Source organism: Mesoplodon bidens, assembly GCF_964165515.1.
Source record: "Mesoplodon bidens genome assembly, chromosome: 1".
Taxonomy (NCBI): Eukaryota; Metazoa; Chordata; class Mammalia; order Artiodactyla; family Ziphiidae; genus Mesoplodon; species Mesoplodon bidens.
The window spans coordinates 147104754-147126287 of record NC_138176.1 but is presented as its reverse complement, the minus strand read 5'-3'; the positions used below and the strand labels follow the sequence as shown (position 1 = coordinate 147126287).

General features: G+C 45.0%; 1 protein-coding gene across 18 annotated transcripts in view; it reads right to left on the bottom strand.

Moving 5' to 3' along the window:
- The window catches only part of APBB2 (amyloid beta precursor protein binding family B member 2), a 476036-nt gene that overhangs the window by 149785 nt on the left and 304717 nt on the right, over window positions 1-21534 (bottom strand). For all 18 annotated transcript variants that reach the window (XM_081232470.1, XM_081232469.1, XM_081232466.1 and 15 more), the window contains 2 exons: window positions 14148-14294; window positions 10687-10814 (listed from right to left, as the gene is read on the bottom strand). In XM_081232470.1, coding sequence (XP_081088596.1) covers window positions 10687-10814; window positions 14148-14294 — 275 coding nt within the window. The remainder of the gene's footprint in view (window positions 1-10686; window positions 10815-14147; window positions 14295-21534) is intronic.

The following is a 21534-nucleotide window of genomic DNA, read 5'->3' as shown; positions in this document are numbered from 1 at the left end:
AAAATAATGCGAACCTCCCGTGTTTTAAATTTTCTCCTGATTTTTATAATCTGTTACAGTTGACCCAGGGTAATATTTCAAGGAAATATTAAGTCTTAATAAAAGTATTGCCCTCGGGGACAGTGCCTGACAGTTCTATGAAAGCACCTTCACATCTCTGCCATCCCAGCCAAAATCCCCACTGCAGATGGAGAGGCTGGGACACTAAGTCCCCAACACCAGTGCCAGGGAAGAACCATGATTACATTGCACATGGTGGGATTCCTATACCAGTATTCCTTCTCTTGACCAACCTGGCTCTCAAAAACTTGACAGAATTATATGATAAGAAATATATATTTGGTTTTCGTCCATGATTCCTGACACAAAGCTTCCAAGACCGTTGTAATTTCCTGAGTGGTAGGAGCATCTTCTGTTATAATATTTGGTCTTAGACCCTGGTTCCTGACACAAGAGCTTTTAAAACCCTTGGACTCTCCAGAATGACAAGAGTACCTTTTTGCACATTAATGAGATGTCTGGGGGCCCTTACATAGCTTCAGTGTGAGGGCTGCTCCCAGAAAGACCAGGTTGTGATTAAAGGGCTGGAACTTACAGTCTCACCCTAACCTCCAGGGAAGGGAGAAGGGCTGGAGATTGAGCTAGTCACCAACAGCCAGTGATTTAATCAGTCAGCCTATGTAACGCAACCTCCATAAAAACCCTAAACAATGGGGTCAAGAGAGCTTTGGGGGTCGGGGGTCGGTGAACACATCCAGGTGCCAGGAGGGTGACATACCCCAAACTCCACGGGGACAGAAGCTGATAACCCTCCTGGACCTCACCCTTTTTGCTTCCTCATCTGGCTGTTCATTTGTATCCCTTATAAGAAACTGGTAATAGTAAGTAAAGTGTTTTCCTGAGTTCTGTGAACTGTTACAGCAAATCATTGAACCTAAGGAGAAACCTCCATGGGAACCTCTGATTTATAGCTGCTCTCGGGCAGATGTAGGGGTGGCCTGGACTTGTGACTGGCATCTGAAATGGGGGCAGTCTTGTAGGGACTGAGCCCTTAACCTGGGGGAGGGAGGGGTCTGGGCTAACTCCTGTGTCAGAATGGAATTAAATTGTGGGACACCCAGTTACTGTCGGCAGAGCCCTGGAGAGTTGCTTGGTGTGGAAAACCGACACATTTGGTGTCAGAAGTGTTCTGTGAGTGAAACGAATCAGAGGAGCTGCATTATGCTCTCAATCACTGGATTCACCAGGAAGCCCCAAATCTCAGACGATTACATTTAAGTAAAAGAGTTCAAGGTGGGGCTTCCCTGGTGGCGCAGTGGTTGAGAGTCTGCCTGCCGAAGCAGGGGACACGGGTTCGTGCCCCGGTCCGGGAAGATCCCACATGCCGCGGAGCGGCTGGGCCCATGAACCATGGCCGCTGAGCCTGCCCATCTGGAGCCTGTGCTCCGCAACGGCAGAGGCCACAACAGTGAGAGGCCCGCTACCGCAAAAAAAAAAAAAAAAGAGTTAAGGTGATAATCTGTGTACGAAAAACAGTGACTATCCATTCATCTGCGATAATGTAAGGCTTTTAGCGATTTATCAAACACTTAATCATTTGTTGAGTATATACGACAGGCCAAGTAACCAAGTGACGTTTTGGGTTACAATAGTTACAACTTTTTCTGCTCTCTAAGACACGAATCCATGTCTGTGTGGGTCATTAGGCTTCTTTTCCGCTAACACTACTCTTACTTCTGGTTTCGGAAGGCTCTAAGTGTTCCAAGAAGATCGCAGTACTTTCAAGACTGACAGAGAATCACTGGAGCCTAGTATGATGGATCACCCTCATGCTACATCCGGAATAGGCCATCCCTCACCTGGCTTGGGACTCAGGGGAAGCGTGAGATGGAAGTTGCTCAGGGATCATCATCAGAATTTTTTGCTGTTGACATGACAATCTCAAGCTCCCACGCTACATCGTCTGGTGCTGAAACATGCTTATGAGAAACAATGGATTATGCACTGAACCAGCTATCCAAACACAGGATGCGTTCTTCAGAAGAAACTGTTGTCTTCATATATCCACTAAGGAAGGATCGGCTTGAAGACACTCTCAAGGCATTCCTCTGAGGGAAACTTTTCTTAGACAATCACTTATAATGTCTTTCCTTACAGGTTATTCTAGATTGAAAGTATTAGCAAGCATCCCAGCATGATTAATAGAAGGCAAGAAGGCCACTTCTATAGAGATAAAATATAACTATGGTGTAAGTCAGCGGAATGGTCAAGTAAATCCTGATGCCTCTGCTTACCATGTGTCTATATTAAAAAGAAATTAGCTCTAGAGGTCAAGGTAATACTGGAACATAGGGAGAGAATTACTGCTCTCTCCCTGAAGACTTTTCTCCCTGAGGCAAGGCAGCATATACCTTAGATTAAACTTTTATCATATCTTGGGATTCCATCAATCTTTCATTACTGGCTGGCTCAGAGAACCCTCTGACTACATGTCATTAGGAAGCTCTCCATCCACCCTGTGAAGACACGCCTCTCTCCATCACTCCTAGGAAAAGAAACAGTGGCAAAGGGAAAATAGAGATAACTTTCAATTAGATCAAAAACCAAGAGGCCCGGGACTTCCCTGGTGGTGCAGTGGTTAAGAATCTGCCTGCCAATGCAGGAGCCATGGGTTCGAGCCCCAGTCCAGGAAGATCCCACATGCCGCAGAGCAGCTAAGCCCGTGCACCACAACTACTGAGTCTGCACGCTAGAGCCCGCGAGCCAGAACTACTGAGTCAGTGTGCCACAACTACTGAAGCCCACGTGCCTAGAGCCCATGCTCCGCAACAAGAGAAGCCACTGCAATGAGAAGCCCGTGCACTGCAATGAAGAGTAGCCCCCGCTCTCCACAACTAGAGAAAGCTCGCGTGCAGCAACGAAGACCCAACGCAGCCAAAAATAAATAAATAAATTTATTTAAAAAAATGTGGATATTGAAAACATTAAAAAAAAAAAAAAAAACCAAGAGGCCCACTATTTCTAAAATCCTGTCACCTAAAACAGAACTGCCCTTTATCACTGGCAACTTCCACCAATTTAGAAAGGACGTCTCCTTGGCATACATGCTGTTGTGTCACCACAATGTGCAAAGCTGAACATAAAGAACAGCTCCACTCACTTGCTCTCCTGAATGCCCTCCTCAGGGCAGACATGCCCTCATGCTGCCTCCTTTAGTCAGTGCTAATTCCATTTAAGGGTTAACTCGGGAGCGTGCAGGCAGGAGACAGGAACCACACCAGTTACTGGGACAGAAAGATCATTTAAAGACCTGTAACTACAAAACTAAAAAGGGAATAGGAAGAAGTTATCATGGAGGCAGCAATTGCAAGAGGGGGCTGTGACCTGGAGGGTGGAGAGAACAAAGGGCAGAGGTTGGAATTATCAAAACCTAGAAGCTTGGAGAAGCCCCATGGTGCAAAACCTCTGACACTGAGGAGGTAGTGCTGCTGGGCTGGTGTCTCTAGACTGGAAGCAGGGTCAGGACTCAGACCTTTAAAGAGGGCACCCGAGCCAGTGGCACTGGTAGCTCTGAAGAAGGGGAATGATCAACGGTTCTGCATTTCTGTGAGTGCTAGGAAAACTGCGTGAGAACTGACACAACGTGATGAAGAAGTTGTTCTAGGATGATGCTCACAGACACGGGAAGCAAGGTCCTTCTCTTTCCTCCAGCCTTGCAGCCCCCTCTAGTCAGAGTCTAACGAGCAGCAAACTAGAGAAGCAGAAACGTTTTTGCAGAGTCCCAGCTCCAGTCTCACAAAGCGAGCAGAGAAGGGTGGGTTTGGAGCTGAGGGACAGCAGCTAAATAACTGGCACAGGAAACAATAGGTCACAGGCTGGGAACACTGAGGTGATTCCTTTTCAGACTGTGTCAGAGGCTAGTTGTTTCACCTCATCTTTTTTTTTTTTTTTTGATTTATTTATTTATTTATTTGGCTGTGTTGGGTCCTCATTTCTGTGCGAGGGCTTTCTCTAGTTGCGGTGAGCGGGGGCCACTCTTCATCGCGGTGCGCGGGCCTCTCACTGTCGTGGCCTCTCTCGCCGCGGAGCACAGGCTCCAGAAATGCAGGCTCAGCAGCCGTGGCTCACGGGCCCAGCCGCTCCGCGGCATGCGGGATCCTCCCAGACCAGGGCTCAAACCCGCGTCCCCCGCACCGGCAGGCAGACTCCCAACCACTGCGCCACCAGGGAAGCCCACCTCATCTTTTTTAATAGCGGTATTAACTAGGCAATTGTTGGCCCAGCTAGAGACTCCATTTCCCAGAATCCCTTGAAGCTGCATGTGGCCAAAGGGATATGATGGCATATGCCCACAGAATGTGGGCATAATGTTACATGTGCAAGTTCCAGGTCTCCTTCAACTTACAGACAAGTCCCCTGGCTGGGCAGACTAGGAAGACACTGGAAAGATGGCAGAATAGGACTTGCCTTTCCACAGACTTCCTACAGAAGCCACAATGACTGCCTCATTCTATTCTGAATGCATGTTACTGTAAATGCTCTTTCTGGAAAGAACCAGGCCATACTGGGTCCTCCACATTTGGGTCCCCTATTCTTTTTTTCCTTTCCTTAAAAAAAATTTTTTTTAATAAATTTATTTTATTTTTATTTATTTTTGGCTGTGTTGGGTCTTCGTTGCTGCACACGGGCTTTCTCTAGTTGCGGCGAGCAGGGGCTACTCTTCGTTGTGGTGCGCAGGCTTCTCACTGCAGTGGCTTCTCTTGTGGTGGATCTCGAGCTCTAGGCACGTGGGCTTCAGTAGCTGTGGCTCATGGGCTTCGTTGCTCCGCGGCATGTGGGATCTTCCCAGATCAGGGCTTGAACCTGTGTCGCCTGGCAGGCGGATTCTTAACCACTGTGCCACTAGGGAAGCCCATTTTTTCCTTTTTAAAACAACCCATTAAAGATGGAAAAACCATTTTCAGCTCGGGGCCATATTTTGTCAACCTCTGCTTTTAATTCACACCTGTGGTTTCATCTCCTCAAGGAAAGAGACCAGGCCTCGAGTGCAGAGTTCCCCGTCTCCCTGCTGAGCCCAGGTTATGTGAGACCATCCATTATGTCTTGTCAGATTAACAGAGGAGCTCCTATTTGGACAGAGGACAATTCCAGGAGTCTGTCTTTGCCCTGTCACAACTAGATGGGTCACCTAAGGCAAATCATCCCCTTCTGTCCTCAGTTAATCTCTAAAGTAAAGAGGTTGAAAGACAGTGGTTACGAAACCACCTTTTACATTTGGAAGCCTACAAGTTACAGTTTTGCATATTCTGACTAACCTCAGTGTTACAGCCAGGATGCCCATGTACCCCTCAACCCCATCCCAAAATTAAGCAGTTTTTTCAAAAGAATCAACACAGAACAACACTGGCAGGAAAACAAAAGCATGAACTATGTGTGGCAGGAGACTTCTAAAGCAACTTAAAACCAGGGGCTTGGTGGATAAAACCAGTTGGGAATATCCCAAGAGAAGAGAAAACGAAAAAAAATATTCAGTGCACTTGAGACTTACTATGTTATTTAGATAAAAGTTCCTGAGATCTTAACCAGATAAAACAGTTAAGTCAAAGATAAACAATTGGAAATTTATGAATAATCTATCACACAGTAAGATTTTATTAAAAACTGTTCATCAAAAGCAGGAAAGAGGGGCTTCCCTGGTGGCGCAGTGGTTGAGAGTCCGCCTGCCGATGCAGGGGACGCGGGTTCGTGCCCGGGTCCGGGAAGATCCCACATGCCGCAGAGCGGCTGGGCCCGTGAGCCATGGCCGCTGAGCCTGCGCGTCCGGAGCCTGTGCTCCACAACAGGAGAGGCCACAAGAGTGAGAGGCCTGCGTACCGCAAAAAAAAAAAAAAAAAAAAAAAAAAAAAAAAGCAGGAAAGAGACACATAAAACACCTTCTCAGAAGAGAAGTTCTGCTATACAAACTATAAGCACAAACAGCATCACAGGGTCAACATTTAACCTGCATAAGAAAGTGCTTTTTAAAAAGCGCTTGTGCACAATGGCTGTGATGGCTGCTTTTAATTATAAAGGAATTTTACCTTCATTAGAGCAGGCCCAGTGGGGTCTCCACTTATAATGGTTATTTATTACAAGGAATTCCAATTTTTCCTAAAGACAAAAACAGCAGTCTAGTGTTGCCACTAATTTAAATTAATGAGTTTATTGACCAGAGCAGCGTTTCCCAAAGTGTGTTCCATGAGACTGCATTTCCATGAAGAAAAGGGTTCCAGTCCACATCAGGACAGGAGAACCTCCGAGAGGGTCCAAAGCAAAGGGGCCTGATGCACTTGGTTTAACCCACTTTCCCAACTGACCCTAGATCTTTTTTTTTTTCCCTTTCAAGGAAAGTCTATGAACATTTGACCTGATTAGTGCTCCATGGTACACCGACCTGGGAAATCCCACTTATGGGGTCTGAAACCCTGGACTATACCATCCACCCACTTTCCTTTCTCATGGGAAACAGACAGGATTAGCAGATTCTATTGCTTATTGGCAACGTACAGAAGGATCTGTGTGCCCCTTCCCTTACCTGTCACAAGAGGCAAGGAAAGTCCCAGTTTAAAGTCTCCTATGTTCAGAAGTTATGTCTGCTTGCTATTGATATCTCTTTAAAAGAATAAGGAGGGGGCTTCCCTGGTGGCGTAGTGGTTGAGAGTCCGCCTGCCGATGCAGGGCACACGGGTTCGTGCCCTGGTCCGGGAAGATCCCACATGCTGTGGAGCAGCTGGGCCCGTGAGCCATGGCCACTGAGCCTGCGCGTCCGGGGCCTGTGCTCCGCAACGGGAGAGGCCACAACAGTGAGAGGCCTGCGTACCGCAAAAACAAAAATAAATAAATAAATAAAATAAAAGAATAAGGAGAGTGCTGCTTCCCAGGGCCGAATGAATAAATAGGAGAGCTGTGGCCGGATTAGCACAGCCCCTGAGATTGTTGTGAAACCCCTCCCACCCCATCCTTGGAAGGGCAGCCTGCAGGTCCGTAGAGACAAGATGAGAGATGGCACTGTGGTCACCTGCCCCAGTCACTGGCGGCAAAATGCCAGTTCTACAACCCAGGGCCTCCTTCCCACAGGGGTGGAAGCAGAGCAGGTCAATCTGGGTGCTCCCTGTGATTGGAAATACAAGGCTCATGAAACCCCTTTCACCAGTACCATCTCTGGGAGCCTTGACATTTATCTCACTGTGATCAAAAGGAACCGAAGTAGGAGGAGGGAGCCCTCCCTTTGCCTGGCAGTAATGCACATGGGCTCCAAGAAATGCCATAATAAAGGCAGGCGTGACTCTCAAGAACAAGACAAAAACTTCAGTCCAGTCCTGCAACCACCAGCACCCCACAGAGAACCAACGTCTGATGCGATGGCGACTTCTCAGCCATTCATAATAAGAGGCTTCTCCAAATCAACCTGGGGGATCGGTGGGGTGTGTCACAGCTGGATCATCCCCTCACCCAAAGTAAACTTACTCCATAAGTAACTTCTTCAGAGCAACTCAAATCCACTTGAAAGCCTTAAGAAAATGCTAAACCCAAAACAACTTTATAAATCCTGAAATTACACGGCTCAGTGAAGCACTCTGAATTTCAAGACAGACTGTGCCCTTCAAGCCTCTGGTATACATACTTTCCATATTCATTTTAACCACATCAAGAAATTCCCTAAGAGATTCCATTTTCTCGGCAAGGGAGGTTACAAAAGAGAATGTGAAATGGACTCATTTTCTCAAGCAAAATGAAACACTTTTATGTTTTATTCATGCAAAGTGTAAACTCCTTTCCTTTGCAGCATTACAAATTGAATTTGCTCTTGTAAATTGCTGTAAGGAAAAAAAAAAGGAATCAAGAGCAAAAGAAAGTATTTTTTTTAAAAAGCAGGAATACAAAGGCCTTCTTTTAGAGAATGAAAACTCAGGGGTCCAATGGGAGAAATACAACCTTTCACTGACAAACATACTTTTTTATTTACTGTTTCTAAAAGCAATCTAGCTCAAGGGCCCCCAACCACTACATGAGCTTTCTGAGGTCCTGACAGCTGATGCAGAGCCCTCAGTGTATTTCTAAATTACACTTATCTGCTAACATTGAGTAAGAATAAGAAATGGTTTAAAAAACATGAGTAACTCAGCCCACACTTCAAAAACATAATCAAGGCAAGGTAACCTAATTTACACTGATATCACTGGGTGGCAAGGGGAGTGGCCCTTCCTGCTTTGTAGGACAACTGAACTCAGTGTCTGAAACAGCCTCTCACCCTCTGTTATCAATGATAAACTGTCCTCGAAACCTCCCTGAGGTCTGACCCCTCCCTCATCCTCCCTGTCTTTGAAAGGAAGCCATGTAATTAGCTGTCTCTGCTAGTGGATATTGCTTTAACGATTCAAGAGCTAACATTCATTAAGCATTTTCCACATCCCCCATCAGTGGGCCAATTACTATACACACAGAGGCACATACACACACGTGCTTTGTGGTGCTTTGTGGTTCTTATTATCACCGTCATTTCACAGATGAGAGAAAACTAAGCTCAGGGCTTGAATAATTTTGTCAATCGCAATTTGAATCATATTTTCTCCCTGAACAAAGAGCATCTGACCTTACTTTAAAGAGTTGGGGTGGGGGCCTCCCTGGTGGCGCAGTGGTTGAGAGTCCGCCTGCCGATGCAGGGGATACGGGTTCGTGCCCCGGTCTGGGAGGATCCCATATGCCGCGGAGCGGCTGGGCCCGTGAGCCATGGCCTCTGGGCCTGCGCGTCCGGAGCCTGTGCTCCGCAACGGGAGAGGCCACAACAGTGAGAGGCCCGCATACCGCAAAAAGAAAAAAAAAAAAAAAAAAAAAAAGAGTTGGGGTGAACTGAAAACCTCATCGATGAAATCCACTCACAAGCTAACCTCAAAAAAACACAACCCCATCCAGTTGTACACGTAAATCATGATCTTCCTCTTGACTCCTGTCTTGAAAACAAACTTGGAGGACAGGAAGTAGGGAAGGATCAAGTATCTTACACTCTTCCATCAAGGCTAAATGTTTTTAATGATGCACGAACATCATCAGGTATTTTCCTCTGTAAACTTAATCAATTCATGCCAATGCATCAACTCCAGTGCTCCAGCTCTGCTAAGCAATTGAATGACAGGTGTGGATGCATAATCTATCTACTCATTTCCCCCCAAAGCACCTGGTCCAGCTGTCACCGTTCATCACTGTTACAAAAGCTCAAAGACACAACTGTGCTCCCATGAAGGTTTATCCAATCAGCTGTCAGAGGACATTGCAGCTCTCTCTTTTGCAGACCATTTCTCACCTGTGATTCCAGCAAAAATGCTTGTTCTTTGATGAATGCTTAACCACTTTCCTTTCAGGCTTAGGACTTGGAACTGAATCAAAAAACTATCAAATTCACTACTGCCCATCTTTGGAAGACAAAGGATGGCAAAGCCAAGGCACAGCCACCTAGAGGACCCCATGATCCAATAAGCCAGGATGCCCAGGAATGGAGCCACCCCAGGGGAGCAGTCTCTCTGTCGTCTGGGGTTTTCAGCAGCTTCTGCAATGCTCTTGCCCCTTTTCAACAGAGCAATAAATAATCATCCTATAGCTTGTCCCTAAATGCTAGGAGATCCTCGGGTATACCTCGAGAGTTGACAAAGATTAATTTAATTCAAGAGTTAGATGCATTTCATGTAGCCCAATTACTTCATAAAGTATCAAAGTATGATGCCTGTGATTACTGTCACTTTATTAGTTAGAATATGTACTTGAAAATCAGAACTTCCTTGTTTCCAGTCACTGGACAGCAAAAAATTCACAACACATCTATTAAGAAGTACTTACTGGCAATGACAAATACTCAGGAGAATTTCAGAAAAATACACATTGAGTGGAACTTTGGTATGACCAGACATTTCAAACGTTAAAAGAGTTCAGCCATCTTCAAACCCCAGAAGCTCCTGATCAGCATGAGTTAATGATCTAAAGCTTGCAATTTGGATAAACAACAAGGTCCTACTGTATAACACGGGGAACTATATTCAGTATCCTATGATAAACCATAATGGAAAAGAATATGTATATCTATGCATAACTGAATCCCCGTACAGTTATACTGTACAGTGTGAATTTTGCTGTACAGCAGAAATTAACACATTATAAATCAACTATACCTCAATAAAACAAATTTAAAAAAATAATAAAGCATGTGATTAAAGGCTGTACAACCTCTCCCTTCCAACAAGCCCTCTACAAAGAAAATACCAATAGCAGAGCATCTGAAATAGCTGAGACTCAACTTTAAAACAGACTGCAGAGAAGCCAAAAAAAAAAAAAAAAAAAAGGTGGGAGTTCAGAAAGCCTGGATGAGTAGGGAACTTAGATGAATGAGGATGAGTGGGGGTTGGGGGAGAAATACATGGAATCAGAAGCAGGATCCAGAGTTGACAAAAGGTTTGAGGTACAGAAACCAGGAACGGAAGGAGGGTTGATGAGGCAGGGATAGAGATGTGCTTTAAGTTTTTACATTTCTACAGAGAGTCTACTGTCAAGTTTCATATTCAGCAACATGCAGTAACAGTGAGGCCTCGCTCCAGGGTTAAGCTAAAACTGGGGCACCGGGTGAGGTGACAAAGGACAGCGCCGGCCCGGGGCACTCACCGGCCGTTGTCGCGGCCCACGCCCCACACACGGATGCTGGCGATGGGCTGCGTGTGGAGCGCACTGTGGTCCATGGGGTCCACCAGGCTCAGCGTGTCGTTCTCCAGGACCAGGTACATGTCCTTCCCCTGGGAGTCAACGAGAAGACAGGTTACCTTCCTCATGAAACCACACGTCCTCGGGATGTCTGTGGCTACCTGGGGGTGTCGGTTCAATGATCAAAAATTCACCCCTGTAATTTGTTCTCCTAAGGGAGAGACATCCCCTCCTGATTAAGAGATTCATAAATCTTTCACCTTCCCCTCACATGCCCAATTTCTCTCTCCTTCTCCAAATCCTCTGAAATGTGTCCCTAGCCTGCTTTCTAGCTGGCTCTTATTTTTAATTATTTACACTTTGAATCTTTAAGAAAAAAGGCTAAAGGCGGGTTCCCTGGAGAATCTGGCCTTTTACTGACTCCAAGTCTGTCATCCCCTCACAACCCCTCTGTCCCCATTCCCTCCCCTCTGGCCAGACCCTACCAGGCAACCCCTTGACGCCCTTCCCAGGTCCACAACGATGTCTGTCTCTTCTCAACTGTTACACCACTTCTTATCTGTGTGATCTGGCTGGTAAATAGCAGGCACAGCTTTGTGACACTTCTCGGTGCTACAATAGCTAACGCTGAAGTGACTTTATCACACCTCAGATGTTATGCGACAGGCTTCAGGTTCCTTGGGTCATGAGGGCTCTAACTTGCCTCAGAGCTTGGATTTATTATCTGTGATTAGCGGATGGGAAAACTGAGGCTTATAGGTTAAGTAACCTGCTCACAGCCTGACACAGAAGTCGCAAGGCCTTTAGCGCATGTGCTGTTGTGATACCAACACGGGGGAGGCTGAGGTTTCTTGCATCACTCTTCAGGTTTTCAGGTTTTGGTCTCCTGTCTCGCCACATATTGGCTCTTTGAGGGTAGGAATGCTAGGCCATCCAACTTCACTCCCCTTGCAAATCCTCAGGCATAATTTTAAGAAATTATTAAACTGTCCACTGAAGGTCATGTTCAGCCCAGATGCTGTGGCGTGGACGCTAGGGAGGTCTAGCAAGGCAGCACAGTGAGGCTTCCTGGCAGATGTTCAAATCCAAAGCAGGACAGATGCTCCTTGGTCTGGTTTTTGAGAACGATATTTCAGGTCCCCATCAAAGGTTCTCAGAGTAAACACAAGCTCTGCTGCCGAGGTGGCAGACACGGGTGTTTCAGTGCCTCTGCTAGTCAATGTCTAAGCCAAGCGTCTACAGATGAGATCCAGGATGAGCTGAAATCATCCCCCTACCCTGCACTGAGCTGGGTGGTGCATTTCTTTTGGATTGATTCAGCTTAGAAACCACAACTGGTCCACGCAAAGGCAACACAGGCCATCTTTGTCAATTACCTCTGTCGACAGTCATCGTATTACCGGACAGAACCAGTGACAGCTACCAGCTGGTCATCTGAAGTGAGAATGGTTGGCTGAGTGTGGACTATCCCTGAATGAAAATGCACCGTGGCTTCTGTTGAGTTCACTAGGCACACTCGTGTCTTCCCATATGTGCCCTTTCCCTTTTCTCATGAACACTCAGCAACTCCTGGTTGACCACTGTAAAGTCTTGCTAATTGTAACCCAAACGACCAATGCTTATGCAGGTGTCATCTAAAGATGGGACACTCATCTGAAAGTCATGACTTTATTTTCAGTCAGCCGTTCAACAAACCTTTAAGGAGTTGTGCTGTGCGTGGTGAGGCATGGCAAAAAGTCACATAACATAAAAAGCTCATAACCCTAAACACTGAGCTGTACTTTATATACTATGAACTAGAAACACTGCTTGAAGAATTTATCGTTTCAGAAGAAGAGGCAAGAACTGAGAAACATAGGAATGGCCTAGCGGGGGCTAACTAGGTGGGAAGGCATAGCAGATTCTCAGGCATTGCTGGCCCACCCAAAGCTTTCTTTCCTGCTGGAATCGTGCCAATTGGAGATTCCTTTAGAATCTTACTTAGCTCTTCTAAATACCTGGCGGTATTCATTAGTCTCTCAAACAGCAGTATAGATTACGCCAGCTGTCCTTCTAAATCCTAGCTGAGATCTATGCCTTTGGTAGAACAGCATTTTTTTTTTTTTTTTTTTTTTTTTTTTTTTTTTTGCGGTACGCGGGCCTCTCACTGCTGTGGCCTCTCCCGTTGCGGAGCACAGGCTCCGGACGCGCAGGCTCAGCGGCCATGGCTCACGGGCCCAGCCGCTCCGCGGCATGTGGGATCTTCCCAGACCGGGGCACGAACCCGTGTCTCCTGCATTGGCAGGCGGACTCCCAACCACTGCGCCACCAGGGAAGCCCAGAACAGCATTTTGAATGAAGGAGAGAGAAGACAGATGGATAATTTGGTGGGAGAAATAGGCCTGGGTATTGGAAAGGTAACGCAGTGAAAGGATAATAGAGGCAAATACCAAAAAAGTGTCATTTTCTTGGCAGGAGAAAATTCTTCCTCCTCTCCTCCCATGCCTGGGATCTAAAAATCTGGTTCGTGTTGCAGCTCAGCCCCATTCTAAAGCAGACGGACTCTACCATGAGGAGCCTTGGGAACCTACCTCCTACTACGACAGTGCTGCTAGGACAAAAGGCGACAGGGGCTCCTAACAGCCCAATCAAAAAGCAAACTTTCGCTGCCAGTGCTCTTAACTGGGGACTGATCAAGTAGAGAGGACTCACGTGGACCACTACCTCGTGATGCTCCCGATGTGCTTGTTGTACAGGTCTCAGAGCTTAGTAGGAATATGGCTTTTCCAATTTCACGTGATTTTTATACAAATTTGGTATTTTTACTCATGACTTTCCTTTCTGAAATGATCTCAACTAACCTTTCAAACTGGAATTGCTTTGTTCTTCACAGTAAGAAAGAATACACAGGTATCAATTCCAAACCTCATGTACGAGGTGGATTTTCAGATCACAAATAAAGAAGACTGTATTATAAAAGGATGATGTGTCAACTTTTAGAGAGGGGGCAAGAACGTTTTGGGGGTATATGTGGGGGTCACGTTCCCCTCTGAGAATGTACCTTGAGAGAGGTATGGGTCTTTTTCCCAGAAAACTGCTCTTGTAGACTGGCACATCCAAATATGCATGGAGGTTAGGGGGTTTCTGGGCCCTTAAGTCCATCCATGGATCCTTGGGGACTCAGGATACCAAAGTAGATCCTGTCATTTAGACACCGAGAAACGCCCTCTCCCAGGGCCCCAGTCCTCAACGGGCTCTGGCAGGGCTAATAGGTAAATCACAGGTGCATCATGTCTACACCAGCTGCCTTCATGGGAAAGTGACCCCAATAAATACCTTCATCAGCCATCAGTACCAAATCTCTCGGCTCTCAGACCTCTGGGGTTTCATAAGGAACAGTGGAATGCAAGCAAGTCTGCCATTAATTATTTTCACCTGTTACTTACCTCTCCCCAAATGCCGACTGTATCACGGATGTCATTTTTGCAGTAAGAAAGCTGCCTGATGCAGTTGTTGACGGCAACACTACTCTTGCCAGGGGCGAGGTCCTCCTCTGCCATTTCCACCCACCCCAGAGAGCGCACAGCAAAACACTAGGAGGAAAGTCAGAGAACAGGAGATTACTCACTGGCCACAGGTCAACGTACCTTAAAATCCTCTACAAGGTGTACTCAATGCGTCTTTAATTACTACAAAATGTTCAATCATCTAATTTAGCAACAAATCCTAGATTGTTGGAAAATTAAATTGTGGCTATTTTTTGCTATTAAAAAAATGTAGTAGGACTTCCCTGGTGGCGCAGTGGTTAAGAATCCGCCTGCCAATGCAGGGGACACGGGTTCGAGCCCTGGTCCGGGAAGATCCCACACGCTGTGGAGTAACTAAGCCTGTGTGCCACAACTACTGAAGCCCACGTGCCTAGAGCCCGTGCTCCACAACAAGAGAAGCCACTGCAATGAGAAGCCCGTGCATCGCAACGAAGAGTAGCCCCTGCTTGCCACAACTAGAGAAAGCTTGCGTGCAGCAACGAAGACCCAATGCAGCCAAAAATAAATAAATAAATAAATAAATTTAATTTAAAAAAATGTAGTAATAACTATCTTCTTGCCTAACTTTCTGTGTGTGTGTGTGTGCTTGTGAGTGTGTGAGTGTGTTCAGGTTTTTTTTTCTTAGAACAGATTACTAGAAGTAGAATTACAGGGCTAATGGGTATAAACATTTCTAAGCACCTTTATCTAGTATAAGGCAGGTTTTTTTTTTTTTTTTGTAGTAAGAAATGTAACCCCTGTGAAATTTGTTACTTGTTAAGCACCTGGGAGAATTAGCTACATGTTTGTCACTTGTTTCTAATAACAATGAGGCAAAATGTATTCTCTAATAACCAGAAATGAAAAAAAAAAAAGAGGAGGGAAAATGGGCTTTCATGATAATAGGTCTCAGCATTTGTTACTAGCCCCAAATCCTGAAAGCCTGCAGAATGGATGGACTTGTGAGATACCTTAGAGCACAAATTCCATTTATTCTTTTATCATTTAGAGATATTTGATTTGAGATCACACTCCTTGTCTTCCTTTTAAAAGTTCAGGTGTTCAATTAAAAAAAAAAGGATCTTATCCATATTGTAACAAGCAAAAAATCCAAAAATTTATCAAGAAAGAAGTTCCTGGGACATACTAGGGTGATCTGGCTAGAGCATCTGCCTAGCTGTTAATCACCAGGTTTACCAGGTGGCTGGAACTGCGGTTTCTCACCGCAACCTGTGACCCGGGTCTCCTCCTGAGCTGCACACCAACTGAAGAGACCACCTTTGAAGGACAGGAGGGCAGATAAGGTGCCACACTTCTGTGGAGCCAACAGGCTGTTTCTCAAAGAGTGTCTTCTGAAGTTCCCCAAAGTGAACTTCATAATACAATGAAGAAATGCAGCCAACTGTCCCAAAGTGACCACATTCACTCTAGTTCAACCTTCTCTGTTTCAGACCCCACACCCAGGCTGGGTGCCTCCTTCCTGAATTGCTAATCACACTTTCTCAGGGGAAAACAAAACACGAAAAGACCAAAGACAACCCGGTTACGCTAATAGAAGGTGGATCCTCACGTCCTAAAAGGAAGGACGGAGGTACCTGCGTCACCGCCCGGAGTGGAACGTTTCCTGCTCACTGACGGTGCACACGATGCCTTTTACAAATACACCAAAAAAGAGAAGGTCATCCCCACAACAACTGTGAAAGCTACTCAGGACCCTGTGTCCTGGGGAAATGTTCTGGGAGATGTCTTCACATTTCACGTGCTCATGTGTTTCTGCTGGAGAGAAACTGCCCGAGGGGAAGAGGATGCCACAGGTGCAAGGGCAGCCCCTTACCCAGAACTTCACGGGGCTATGCCCAGGAACTCCCCTCCCTTGTTGGCTCCCTACATAGTCCCTCATGAGTAAACTCACAATGCCACAGCCCAGCCCTCCCCCATCATTTTCATCTTGTTACGTACCACCTTGTAATGGAAAAACTCAGCTTTTCCACCTTTACCAAATGTGCAGATGTTTTCCTCCACACCAACAAGCGATTCTCAGACACCAGTAGGGTGTCCAAGAATTCAACTCAATTCTGACACCATCTACCTGGATAGAGCGTCAGATCCTGCAAGTTAAGGGCTCAGTTCTACAAGACTGTCCCCCCAACAACTGCCCGCCCCACCTCCTGCCTCCGCCAACTTCAGATGCCAATCCCAAGTCCAGGGTGTCGCCTGTACTTCTGGCCGACCAGCTATAGATCGAGGTTCGGATGACCCCCTTCTTGAGTTCAATGAATTTGCTAGAGTGGCTCACAGAACTCAGAGAAACATTTTGTATACTAGATCACTAGTTTATTATAAAAGAATATAACTCAGGAATAAATAGCCAGAGGGAAGAGATGCACAGGGCAAGGTATGGGGAAAGGGCCCGGAGCTCCCATGCCCTCCCCAGGTGCCACTCTCCCCAAGCTCCACGTGCTCGCTGGCCTGGAAACTCTCTGAACCCTGCTCTCTGGGTTTTGCGGAGCCTTCATCATATACGTGCGACTGATTAAGTCACTGGCCACTGGTGGCTGAACTCAACCTCCAGGCCCTCTCCCTTCCCTGGAGGTGGGCGTGGAACTGGAAGTTCCAACCCTCTAATAACATGGTGGGCTCCACTAGCCCCCATCGTTAGGTGAGTTCTAGAAGTCACCTCATAGGTATTTATTCATTTAATCCTCTCCTCAACCCTGTGAGGTCAATATTAAGTTACTGTACCCATTTTATTTAATTAATTAATTTATTTATTTTTGCGGTACGCGGGCCTCTCACTGTTGTGGCCTCTCTGTTGCGGAGCACAGGCTCCGGACGCGCAGGCTCAGCGGCCATGGCTCACGGGCCCAGCCGCTCCGCGGCATGTGGGATCTTCCCGGACCGAGGCACGAACCCATGTCCCCTGCATCGGCAGGCGGACTCTCAACCACTGCGCCACCAGGGAAGCCCTACTGTACCCATTTTATAGAAAGGAAAGTGAGTGAAGCACAAGGCTGATAAGTGGTGGACCTAGGATGCAAGTTAGGCAGTGTGACTTCTGGGCCCTCACTCTTAACCACTCTGCCATATGCCTGAGAGCTTGTTGGAGGGACAGTATCCGATGGGGCTGGGTCCACAAAGAGGCACAAGAACACAGTCAGTGATGTCAATACAGTTTGAGTGTACCTGGCCCAAGAGCATGGACAGCCTAAACTACAATCTTAGCTCTGACTTACAGGTACTGTGATCTTGGCCATGTAACTTACAAAGTCCCAATTTTTTTCTTATTTGCAAAAATGGGAATAATAATGATAGTTAACTCAGAGGGGGTTCTTACAAGGAGAAAACAACATAACACAGGCAGAAAACCTAGCACATAGAAAACACTCCATGAGCATTGCTGAGTGAAAGAACAAATGAATATAGTGTCACAAACATCTTAAAAGGAGTCATCAAAGGGGGAAAATGAAAGGAGATTTGAAATTAGCGTGACCCTATGCTCCAATTATCCTCAGGATGGTTCTGATTTATCTCTGTTGTTCTGGAAAAATTATTAAGAGCAGCTCCTTTTACTCCTTTTACTCTATAAATTATTATAATTACTCTAGCCAAAATTCCAGTGATGAATCTGGTAAAGTTGCAGGATACAAAATTAATGCACAGAAATCTCTTGCGTTCCTATACACTAATGATGAAAAATCTGAAAGAGAAATTAAGGAAACACTCCCATTTACCACTGCAACAAAAAGAATAAAATACCTAGGAATAAACCTACATAAGGAGGTAAAAGACCTGTATGCAGAAAAACTGTAAGATAACTGATGAAAGAAATTAAAGATGACACAAACAGATGGAGAGATACACCATGTTCTTGGATTGGAAGAATCAATATTGTGAAAATGACTATACCACCCAAAGCAATATACAGATTCACTGAAATCCCTATCAAATTACCAATGGCATTTTTTACAGAACTAGAACAAAAAATCTTAAAATTTGTATGGAGACACAGAAGACCCCAAATAGCCAAAGCAGTCTTGAGGGAAAAAAACGGAGCTGGAGGAATCAGACTCCCTGACTTCAGACTATACTACAAAGCTACAGTAATCAAGACAATATGGTACTGGCACAAAACCAGAAACATAGATAAATGGAACAGGATAGAAAGCCCAGAGATAAACCCACACACCTATGGTCAACTAATCTATGACAAAGGAGGCAAGGATATACAATGGAGAAAAGACAGCCTCTTCAATAAGTGGTGCTGGGAAAACTGGACAGCTACATGTAAAAGAATGAAATCAGAACACTCCCTAACACCATACACAAAAACAAACTCAAAATGGATTACAGACTTAAATGTAAGACTGGACACTATAAAACTCTTAGAGGAAAACATAGGCAGAACACTCTTTGACATAAATCACAGCAAGATCTTTTTTGATCCACCTCCTAGAGTAATGGAAATAAAAACAAAAACAAATGAGACCTAAAGAAACTTAAAAACTTTTGCAAAGCAAAGGAAATTACAAACAAGACAAAAAGACAACCCTTAGAATGGGAGAAAAAATTTGCAAATGAATCAACAGACAAAGGATTAATCTCCAAAATATATAAACAGCTCAAGCATCTCAATATCAAAAAAACAAACAACCTAATCAAAAAATGGGCAGAAGACCAAAATAGACATTTCTCCAAAGAAGACATACAGATGGCCGAGAAGCAATGAAAAGCTGCTCAACATCACCAATTATTAAGAGAAATGCAAATCAAAACTACAATGAGGTATCACCTCACACCAGTTAGAATGGGCATCATCAGAAAATCTACAAACAAAAAATGCTGGAGAGGGTGTGGAGAAAAGGGAACCCTCTTGCACTGTTGGAGGGAATGTAAATTGATGCAGCCACTATGGAAAACGGTATGGAGGTTCCTTAAAAAACTAAAAATAGAATTACCATATGATCCAGCAATCCCACTACTGGGCATATACCCAGTGAAAACCATAATTCAAAAAGACACATGCACCCCAATGTTCATTGCAGCACTATTTACAATAGCCAGGTCATGGAAGCAACCTAAATGCCCATCGACAGATGAATGGATAAAGAAGATGTGGTACATATATACAGTGGAATATTACTCAGCCATAAAAAGGAACGAAATTGGGTCATTTGTAGAGACGTGGATGGATCTAGAGACTGTCATACAGAGTGAAGTAAGTCAGAAAGAGAAAAACCAATATCGTATATTAACGCATATATGTGGAACCTAGAAAAATGGTACAGATGAACTGGTCTGCAGGACAGAAACTGAGACACAGATGTAGAGAACAAACGTATGGACACCAAGCGGGGAAAGTGGTGTGTGTGTGTGTGTGTATGATGAATTGGGAGATTGGGATTGACATGTATACACTGATGTGTACAAAATGGATAACTAATAAGAACCTGCTCTAGGGGCTTCCCTGGTGGCGCAGTGGTTGAGAGTCCGCCTGCCAATGCAGGGGACACGGGTTCGTGCCCCAGTCCGGGAGGATCCCACATGCCGTGGAGCGGCTGGGCCCGTGAGCCATGGCCGCTGAGCCTGCGCATCCGGAGCCTGTGCTCCGCAACAGGAGAGGCCGCAACAGTCAGATGCCTGTGTACCGCAAAAAAAAAAAAAAAAAAAAAAAAAAAAGAACCTGCTCTATAAAAAAAATAAATAAAATTCAAAAAAAAAATTCCAGTGAATTTAGCCTCTGGCATAGAAACCAAGGCTTGGATGGGATACTGAGATATGCCCAGGTGGAAATGGGGTTCAAGATCAACAGCAGCTGCTGTCAGTACAGCATCCTGGTGATCCTTGTGGGGGTGAACCCTAATACACCAGCATTACTGTGGGATGGTCCTATGTCCTAAAACTAGAAGCCAGGAGCACACTTCCTCACTTTCTCTAATAGCTTACTCGAGAGTCCTACAGCCTGTGAAGACTCAAAGAATTTATTAACAATAAGGAAGGTGAAAAAGAATACTGGCTGCATAAAAAGAAACGAAATTGAGTTATTTGTAATGAGGTGGATGGACCTAGAGTCTGTCATACAGAGTGAAGTAAGTCAGAAAGAGAAAGACAAATACTGTACGCTAACACATATATATGGAATCTAAAAAAAAAAATGGTTATGAAGAACCTAGGGGCAGGATAGGAATAAAGATGCAGACGTAGAGAATGGACTTGAGGACACAGGGAGGGGGAACGGTAAGCTGGGACGAAGTGAGAGAGTGGCATGGACTTATATACACTACCAAATGTAAAATAGATGCTAGTGGGAAGCAGCCACATAGCACAGGGAGATCAGCTCATAGCACAGGGAGATCAGCTCGGTGCTTTGTGACCACCTAGAGGGGTGGGATAGGGAGGGTGGGAGGGAGATGCTAGAGGGAGGGGATATGGGGATATATGTGTACGTATAGCTGATTCACTTTGTTATATAGCAGAAACTAACACACCATTGTAAAGCAATTATACTCCAATAAAGATGTTTTAAAAAAATAAAAAAATAAAAAATAGAATGTGAAAAAAAATACTGGCTGCTTTTTTGTCCTTGAGTCCAAGAATACATGGATTTCAAAAAACAAGAGCCCTCACAATATTATTAATTTTCCGTATGTAATTTAGTATCTGATCTGAGAAGCTTCACCACTGGTCCCTACGGACAAAGGAAGGGGAAACGGGTTTATGGAGGGGAAACTCCACTAAGCAGCGAGCTCCGTTTCCTTTCAAAGAACCAAGCGGCAAAGAGCAACCTGCGCTATTTGGTGCTGCCCTCGTGTGGCTAGGAAGGTTTATAACCAACACCAGTTTTCCTTAAACTCGGGAATTAGAATCAGCTCTGTGAATAAATGCTCATTTCAGAGAATAGGAGCTCAAAATATTCAGTCAAAATATGTAATCAAATGTTTAATCAATCTGACTTTTCAAATACTTTTTTCTTTTTTTTTAAGTTACCTGCTGGTCATTTTATTTATTTATTTTTTAACATCTTTATTGGAGTATAATTGCTTTACAATGTTGTGTTAGTTTCTGCTGTATAACGAAGTGAATCAGCTATATGTATACATATATCCCCATATCTCCTCCCTCTTGCGTCTCCCTCCCACCCTCCCTATCCCACTTTTTTCAAATTTTGCAAAAAATATCAACATTTGTACTTATATTAATGCTCATTCTTCAATAGCTCTTTACCAAAAGGGCAAAAATGAGTAATGGATGGTTCAGGGTATGGACTGTGTCATCAGATGGATCTAGATTCAAGTCATGACTTTGCTAC